General features: G+C 38.4%; 2 protein-coding genes across 8 annotated transcripts in view; both read right to left on the bottom strand.

Annotated features, from left to right (window-relative positions):
* The window catches only part of Anks1b (ankyrin repeat and sterile alpha motif domain containing 1B), a 1,103,087-nt gene that overhangs the window by 1,043,259 nt on the left and 50,143 nt on the right, over positions 1–9,685 (bottom strand). The gene's annotated exons all lie outside the window — the stretch shown is intronic.
* LOC116908087 (olfactory receptor 12-like) lies at positions 7,373–8,320 on the bottom strand. Its single transcript, XM_032911371.1, has one exon. It carries the CDS (start codon positions 8,318–8,320, stop codon positions 7,373–7,375), a length of 948 nt encoding a protein of 315 aa, XP_032767262.1.

Genomic DNA, 9,685 nt, shown 5'->3' with positions numbered 1-9,685 from the left:
TTAATTTTATACCCAGCCACTTTGCTGAAGGTGTTTATCAGCTTTAGTAGTTCTCTGGTGGAACTTTTGGGATCACTTAAATATACTATCATATCATCTGCAAATAGTGATATTTTGACTTCTTCTTTTCTGATCTGTATCCCCTTGACCTCCTTTTGTTGTCTGATTGCTCTGGCTAGAACTTCAAGAACTATATTGAGTAAGTAGGGAGAGAGTGGGCAGCCTTGTCTAGTCCCTGATTTTAGTGGGATTGCTTCAAGTTTCTCTCCATTTAGTTTAATGTTAGTTACTGGTTTGCTGTATATGGATTTTACTATGTTAAGGTATGGGCCTTGAATTCCTATTCTTTCCAGGACTTTTATCATGAAAGGGTGTTGAATTTTGTCAAATGCTTTCTCAGCATCTAATGAAATGATCATGTGGTTTTTATCTTTCCATTTGTTTATATAGTGAATTAAGTTGATGGTTTTCCGTATATTAAACCATCCCTGCATGTGTGGGGTGAACCCTACGTGATCATGATGGATGATTGTTTTGATGTGCTCTTGGATTCGGTTTACCAGAATTTTATTGAGTATTTTTACGTTGAAATTCATAAGGGAAATTGGTCTGAAGTTCTCTTTATTTGTTGGGTCTTTGAGTGGTTTAGGTATAAGAGTAATTGTGCCTTCATAGAAGGAATTCGGTAGTGCTCCATCTGTTTCAATTTTGTGGAATAGTTTGGATAGTATTGGTATGAGGTCTTCTAAGAACATCTGATAGAGTTCTACAAACAACCGATCTGTACCTGTGCTCTTTTTGGTCGGGAGACCGTTAATGACGGCTTCTATTTCTATAGGAGTTGTGGGATTCTTTCAATGGTTTATCCGATCCTGATTTAACTTCGGTACCTGGTATCTGTCTAGGAAGTTGTCCATTTCCTGCAGATTTTCATGTTTTGTTGAATATAGGCTTTTGTAGTAGGATCTGATGATTTGTTGAATTTGCTATGATTCTGTAGTATGTCCCTTTTCATTTCTGATTTTATTAATTTGGACACACTCTCTTGTCCTCTCGTTAGTCTGGCAAAGGGTTTATCTATCTTGTTGATTTTCTCAAAGAACCAACTTTTGGTTCTGTTGATTCTTTCTATGGTCCTTTTTGTTTCTACTTGGTTGGTTTCAGCTCTGAATTTGATTATTTCCTGCCTTCTACTCCTCCTGGGTGTATTTGCTTCTCTTTGTTCTAGAGCTTTTAGGTGTGCTATCAAGCTGCTGATGTATGCTCTCTCCTGTTTCTTTCTGCAGGCACTCAGAGCTATGTGTTTTCCTCTTAGCACAGCTTTCATTGTGTCCCATAAGTTTGGGTATGTTGTACTTTCATTTTCATTAAATTCTAAGAAGTCTTTAATTTCTTTCTTTATTTCTTCCTTAACCAGGTTATCATATGTGGGCATTCTTCCCTTATTGTTATTGAAGACTAGCTTTAGCCCGTGGTGGTCTGACAGGACGCATGGAATTATTTCTATCTTTCTGTATCTATTGAGTACTGTTTTATGACCGATTATATGGTCAATTTTGGAGAAAGTACCATGAGGTGGTGAGAAGAAGGTATATCTTTTTGTTTTATGATAGAATGTTCTATAAATATCTGTTAAGTCCATTTGGTTCATGACTTCTCTTAGTCTGTCTAAATTCTCTGTTTAATTTCTGTTTCCATGATCTGTCCATTGATGAGAGTAGGGTGTTGAAATCTCCTACTACTATTGTGTGAGATGCAATGTGTGCTTTGAGCTTTAGTAAGGTTTCTTTTATGTATGTAGGTGCCCTTGTATTTGGAGCATAGATATTCAGGATTGAGCGTTCATCTTGGTGGATCTTTCCTTTGATGAATATGAAGTGTCCTTCCTTATCTTTTTTGGCGAATTTTGGTTGAAAATCAATTTTATTTGATATTAGAATGGCTACTCCAGCTTCCTTCTTCAGACCATTTGCTTGGAAAGTGGTTTTCCAACCTTTCAGTCTGAGGTAGTGTCTGTCTTTGTTCTGAGATGTGTTTCCTGTAGGCAGCAGAATGCAGGGTCCTCATTGCGTATCCAGTTTGTTACTCTATGCCTTTTTATTGGAGAACGTAGTCCATTGATGTTGAGACATATTAAGGAATAGTGATTGTTGCTTCCTGTTATATTCGTATTTGGATGTGAGATTTTGTTTGTGTGCTTTTCTTCTCTTTGTTTTGTTGCCAAGACGATTAGTTTCTTGCTTTTTCTAGGGTGTGCCTTGCCTCCATAGTTGGGCTTTACCATTTATTATCCTTTGTAGGGCTGGATTTGTAGAAAGATATTGTGTAAATTTGGTTTTGTCATGGAATATCTTGGTTTCTCCATCTATGTTAATTGAGAGTTTTTCTGGACACAGACAGTAACCTGGGCTGGCATTTGTGTTCTCTTAGGGTCTGTATGACATCTGTCCAGGATCTTCTGGCTTTCATAGTCTGGTGAGAAGTGTGTTGTAATTCTGATAGGTCTGCCTTTATATGTTACTTGACCTTTTTCCCTTACTGCTTTTAATATTCTTGCTCTGTTTTGTGCATTTGGTGTTTTGACTCTTATGTGATGGGAGGAGTTTCTTTTCTGGTCCAATCTGTATGGAGTTCTGTAAGCTTCTTGTATGTTTATGGGCATCTCTTTCTTTAGGTTAGGGAAGTTTTCTTCTATGATTTTGTTGAAGATATTTACTGGTTCTTTGAGCTGGGAGTCTTTACTCTCTTCTCTACCTATGATCCTTAGGTTCGATCTTCTCATTGAGTCCTGGATTTCCTATATGTTTTGGACCAGTAGCATTTTCTGTTTTATATTATCTTTTGACAGTTGTGTCGATGATTTATATGGAATCTTCTGCTCCTGAGATTCTCTCTTCTATCTCTTGTATTCTGTTGATTATGCTTGTATCTATGGCTCCTTGTCTCTTCCTTTGGTTTTCTATGTCCAGGGTCTCCCTTTGTGCTTTCTTTATTGCTTCTCTTTCCATTTTTAATTTCTTCACCTGTTTGATTGTGTTTTCCTGGAATTCTTTCAGGGATTTTTGTGATTTCTCTCTATAGGCTTCTACTTGTTTATTTATGTTTTCCTGTGTCTCTCTAAGGGAATTCTTTATGTCTTTCTTGAAGTCCTCCAGCATCATGATCAAATGTGATTTAAAATCAAGATCTTGCTTTTCTGGTGTGTTTGGATATTCAGCGTTTGCTTTGGTGGGAGAATTGGGCTCTGATGATGCCATTTAGTCTTGGTTTCTGTTGCTTGGGTTTCTGTGCTTGCCTCTCGCCATCAGGTTGTCTCTGGTGTTACCTTGTTCTGCTATTTCTGACAGTGGCTAGACTGTCCTATAGGCCTGTGTGTCAGGAGTGCTGTAGACCTGTTTTCCTGTTTTCTTTCAGCCAGTTATAGGAACAGAGTTTTCTGCTTTCAGGTGTGTAGTCTTTCCTGTCTACTGGTCTTCCGCTGTTCCTGTGGGCCCGTGTCCTCTGTTCATCCAGCAGGTCACTTGGAGCAGAAAAGTTCTCCTTACCTGTGATCCCAGGACTGAAGTTGCTCCTGAAAGTCTTCTTTTGAGCTCTCCTTGAGTGCAGCAACCAGAAGGGCCTGCCCCGCCTTTTCCCAGGGCCCCGGTGCACTGGGTTCCCTGATGGCGTTAGGTATTTTCCTCCTGAGTCAGAAATGTGGGAAGAGTGTAGTTTCTTCTGGCTTCCCAGGCGTGCTTGCCTCTCTGAAGGTTTAGCTCTCCCTCCCACAGGATTTGGGTGTAGGGAGCTGTTGACCAGGTCTCTTCAGGTCCTGGTGGTGTCTGGACCACAGGGGACCTGCCGCTTGAGAGCCCCTATCTTCTTGTTTCCAGAGGCCCTATACAGTTTCCTCTTGGGCCAGGGATGTGGGCAGGGGTGGTAGTATTGGTGGTCTCTTCCACTCTGCATTCTAAGGAGTGCCCACCTTTCTGGGTGGTGAGCTCTCTCTCCCATGGGGTTTGGGAGCAGGGAGCTGTGTCCTGGGATCTGTGAGGTTCCGGCTCCAGCTAAAAACTAGAAGTGTCCAGTCCCAGAGGAATTTTGCCTCTGTGTGTCCTGAGTCCATCAGGCAGGTCGCTTGTAGCAGAAAAGTTGGTCTTACCTCTGGTCCGGCGGCTGAAGTTGCTCCTGGGGAGCTGCTTTTGACCTCTCTGTGAGGGTGGCAACCAGGAGGGCCTGTGTTGCCTTTTCCCAGCTCCCCCCAACCCCCCATGCACCAGGCTCCCAGATGGCATTAGGTGTTTTCCTCTGGAGTCAGAAATGTGGGCAGAATGTAGTCTGTTCTGGCTTCCCAGGCATGTGTGCCTCATTTTTTAATAGATCAATTATTTGGGTTGTTGGTGTTTAACAATCTTGCGTTCTTTATAAATTTTGCATACTAGCCCTCTGTCAGACGTAGGGGTGGTGAAGATCTTTTCCCGATATGAAGGCTGCCAATTTGCCCTTCTGACAATGTCCTTTGTTTCCTTTGTCTTACGGAAGCTTTGCAGTTTCATGAAGTCACATTTATCAATTGTTGATCTTAGAGACTGAGTCTTTGGTGTTCTGTTCAAGAACTTGTCTCCCATACCAATGGATAAAAGGCTATTTCTGACTTTCTCTTCTGTGAGATTTAGTGTATCTGGTTTTATGTTAAGGTACTTGATCCACTTGAGTTTTGTGAGAGATGATAAATATGAATCTGTTTTCATTCTTCTACATGTAGATATCAAGTTAAATTAACACCATTTGTTGGAGATGCTTTCTTTTTCCCATTGTATGGCTTCAACTTCTTTATCAAAAATCAAATGCCCAAGGGTATGTGGGTTCATTTCTGGGTCTCTGATTAGGTTCCATTAATCAAGCTGATTGTTTGTGTACCAGTACCCATGCAGTTTTTTTTTTTTTTTATCATTATTGCTCTGAGGTACAGCTTGAGGTCCGGGAGGCTGATTCCTCCTGAAATTCTTTTATTGTTAAGGATTGTTTTGGTTATCCTGGGTTTTTTATTTTTCTATATGAAGTTGAGAATTGCTTTTTCAAGACCTTGATTCATTTTTTAATCTCATGGTGTTTTCGCATGTTTGTAAGTTTCTGTACTTGCTGTTGGTGGTGGTAGCCAGTTTTACTTCATCGTGATCTGTAAGAGTTATTTTTAATATAAATGTGTGCTGTAAATTAACATGGCAGCTGTTTTTCTTTATTCTAGCTAGTTCCCCAATAATGACAGACTATGATTTATTTTCAAGCTTCACCTCATGCATGGTATGTATTCACTTATAAGTGGATATTAACCAGAAAATACAGGTACTATGTTACATTCCACAGACACAAAGAAACTAAACAAGAAAGAAGGCCCAAACAATCAAGTTTGAGTCTTGCTCAAATAGGGAATAAAATAGTCATAAGAGGCAAATGAAGGGTGGAAATTGAGAGGAAGGATTTGGGGAGGGGAATGGGGGATTCAGGATCAGCTATGGGGAATGAAAGGAGAGATAGCTAGATGGCCATGAAAATGAATGAAAATCTTCAACTGACAAGGGTGAGGAGGCGAGGGGGTATCTACAGAATGAGACAGAGACCTGGAATAAGGGAGGCAGCCAAAAATCCATGAGGGTAAGAGCTGTGACATTGGGGATATGGAACCCAAAGAGTCCACCTACAATAGCCAGACAGGAACCCTGGTAGAATACTAGAAACACCAACCCACCCACATAATTTTCAGCCTCAAATTTATTCTTTCTACAAGTAACATAGACACAGGGAAAGGAGCACAGATGAGGGAATGGCCAACCAATGACTGGTCCAACTTGAGACCTATCACATGGGCAATCATCAGTCCCTAACACTATTAATGATACTCTGTTACGCTTTCAGATGGGAGCATATCGTCCTCTGAGAAGCTTAACCCAAAAGTGGACATATACAGGCACCCACAGCCAAACAATGTATGGAATTTGGTGACTCTTATGGAAAAGTAGGAGAAAGGATTGTGGACCAGGAAGGGAAAAGGAACTCCACAGGAAGACCAAGAGAGTCAACTAACACAGACTCTTGGTGTTCTTAGAGTCTAAGCCACCCACCAAAAAACATAGAAAGGATGGATGTAGGTCCTCCCCCCTCATATGTAGCAGATGTACAGCTTGACCTTCATGTGGATCCTGAACAACTGAAATAGATGCTATCTGAAAAGCTCTTTCCTGTATGTGAGATATGTTCTACTAGCTGGGCAACCTTGCCTGGCCTCAGTCAGAAAGAAAGAACCTATCCTTGGAGAGACTTATAGTGCTAAGGTTTGGGAGAAACCCAGGAGGAACCACACCCACTCAGAGAAGAGGAGGGGGATGGGGAAAGGGTTATGGGAGGGGCTTACCAGCAGGGGCCAATGAGAAAGATGTAAAGTGAATAAGAAAAAAAACCTTAAATTTTTTAGTAAAGGGATGTGCCAAGAAAACAGACTATACTGAAATAATTAAACAGCCCTTTGGTGAACGCAGAACTACAAACTATAGAACAAATACATATAAAGAGTGAAAATGTAAATTTATATTAACGACTGTACAGCTCTTTAACACATTTAATAAAACCAAAGTAACAAAATTAAATATTTAAATTCACAAAAAGAAAGTTAGCAAGATCAAAGAAAATAAAACAATGTTTTGCCATGAAGATTTGTATGCAGATATCATTCATAGATATAGTATGGACATTCATTTTAGTGGTATTTTATCTTTGAATATATTAGAATGAAATAAAACAACAATGGAGACATGTAACAATTTGCCACATCATCATAAGATATTTTAAAAATAATAATGAAACTCAAGCTGAGTTTACAATAAACCTCTTGGCATACTTAAGGAGAAATTAGGATTAAAATTGTTAGAATATAATTAAAAGATGTAATATCTTCAGACATTGAAATACTCAAATTATTATGAAAAATGTTGTCTGTAATATCGTGAAAATGAGTTTCCAAATTTGCAAATTTATCGTTTAGATAAAAATATTGAAAAACAGAATATAAATATGAACTAATTAGACAATCATCAGTGAAACTGAACACCAAAATTTATTAGGACAACTATGGCAATATAGTTTTTATTAAATTCAGTGTAATTTAATTTGATAGTAATACATTTATAATTTATAATTTATAATTAACTACCCATTTATGACACTATGGTTACATAGCAAACACAATGAAAATATATATTGATATTAGCATTTATATTAAAAAGGTAAAAAAGTAATAAAATTTAAAATCCAAAACTTGGAGATGGATTTATTGAACTCCTCCATAAATTCATAATATACTTTTTGATTGATTTTATAGTTTGAAGACAACTGAAAGTCAATGCCAGAGTAATTTTCTCAGCAATATCTTTTTCAAAGCATTTTTAACCTCTGTATTTCTTAAGCTATATATCAGAGGATTCAACATTGGGATGATAAGCGTGTAGAACACAGCTACAATCTTGCTTTTCTCTGGTGAGGAGATAGACCCAGGCTGGGCATACATAAAGAACACAGTTCCATAGAATAAACTCACCACTGCTATATGAGACCCACAGGTAGAGAAGGTCTTACTTCTGCCATGGGATGAAGGGATCTTCAGGACAGTGGAAAGGATGTAGGCATAGGAAACCAGAATGATGGTTATGGTGGAAATGATGATGAGAGCAGAGAGACTAAACAGCACAATCTCATTCACAAAGGTGTCAACACATGAGATCTTGATGAGAGCTGGGACATCACAGAAAAAGTGGTCCAGTCTGTTTTCTCCACAGAAACGCAAGCTGAAGGTGAATCCTGTTTGCACCATGGAGTTGATGCATCCACAGATATAGGAGCCAGCCACCAAACGAATACAAGCTGGCTGAGACATATGGACAGGGTAGAGGAAAGGTGAGCAAATGGCTGAGAAGCGGTCATATGCCATCACAGCCAAAAAGAAACCCTCTGTTCCAACAAAAAGAGCAAAGAAAAAGAACTGTGTTGCGCATTCATTATATGAAATTTTCTTTTCCTTTGATAAAAATATCGCTAGAGTTTTGGGTGCAATGACTGTGGAATAGCAGAGATCTAAAAAGGATAAATTTTGGAGAAAGAAATACATTGGTGTATGAAGTCTGGAGTCTATTTTAATGACAGTTAACATGCTGATGTTTCCCAATACAATGACCAGATAGATAAGCAAGAACAGTAAAAACAAGGGAACCCTTGCTTCTGAAGATGTCCAGAATCCCAGCAGGATAAAGTCTGTCAGCTCAGTATCATTGCTGCTCTGCTGCAGTTTCATAACTGAGACCTATATGACAAAATAGATCACAGAGCAGTGTGGTCAACTTGTGGTTCCTGTTGAGGATAGGACTGCTATTGTAAATTGATGCAGTTTCAGTCATTTACTTGGTTTAGACAGTATACTTACCAAAAATTAATCCATTCATTATCACTACAAAAATCAGCCCCAATAGAAAGTGAGAAATGTGAGTAGGAGATGCCTAAGAAAGTTTGAAATGCTTTCCAAAGTTTCAGTACATTAAAGTTCATATCTGTCCAATGAGTGCTTTTAATATATGCTGTATGAGGTTGTTAGGAGAATTGTATAAAGCACAGTCTAAAGCAGTAGTATTATTAATTACCAAAACATACTAGAAATTTAATAGTGGTGAATTGCTTAAACACATAAAGATATTTCAAATTTTGAAATGGGATATTGGGTGAATCTTCATCTTCACAACAAAATGAAGTACATTTGGTTTCTTTAAAATATTAAGTAATAACAGAAAAAAATTGAAAATTTGAAAGAGAGCAAGGAAGGAAATCTGCAAAACTTTGGAGGAGGGAAACAGAAGTGGACATGATGTAATTACATTATAATCTCAAAAATAAAAGAAATACAAAAACATGGCCATATGTACAAAAAACCCTTAGGACACAGGGGTTACAGTACCACAGGGTGAAGTACCAGCCTAGAAGAATCTCATCCAAGTGAAAACTCAGCCTTGTAACCCCTGTACTAGCCTTATACCATTAACTTCTGTTTTCTGCATCACTTACTGCTCATCTAGGAATGCCAGTGGCTTCTTTCAGGACAGCCAAGCTCCAGCATTTCTTTTCTCTTATGGTTTTAGACATATAAATTGTTTGTGTAAAAATGTCATGACGGGCATTTATAATTAACTTCCCTATCAAGAATATTTTTCTCTGTAAATATTCACAAAACATGAAACAAAGTTGTCAGAGTACATATTACAAAGACTCTCATGTACTTTTTTAGCAAATATAAACACTAACCAATATCAAAAGTTACACAAATAAAAAAACTAATGACTGTAAAACTTGAAAAGTTAAAACTAAGTAGAAGACTGAATTCTATAACCCTGGGGGACTTACTGGCAAGTTTGGTTTCAGATCCACAAAAGCAGTTCCTTTTCTTGAGGAACTCAATGAACCTTTGAACTTCTACATTTCTATTTCAAAATTGTACTCAATTAAAAGTAACACTCCTCCATTGTTGAGGGTTGTGACTTGGCACAACCATTCTGGAAATCAGTCTGGAGGTTTCTCAGAAATTGGACATTGAACTGCCTGAGGATCCAGCTATACCTCCTTAAGATATACCCAAAAGATGCCCCAACATATAAAAAGACACGTTGCTCCA

The sequence above is a fragment of the Rattus rattus genome, chromosome 1 (genome assembly GCF_011064425.1).
Source record: "Rattus rattus isolate New Zealand chromosome 1, Rrattus_CSIRO_v1, whole genome shotgun sequence".
NCBI lineage: Eukaryota > Metazoa > Chordata > Mammalia > Rodentia > Muridae > Rattus > Rattus rattus.
Note: the sequence above shows the minus strand (reverse complement) of the source record. Positions and strands in the feature narration are given on the sequence as shown.

What these genes read in the sequence shown, in the direction of transcription:
- LOC116908087 (XM_032911371.1), bottom strand. Translation starts at nt 8,320, where the DNA reads ATGAAACTGCAGCAGAGCAGCAATGATACTGAGCTGACAGACTTTATC.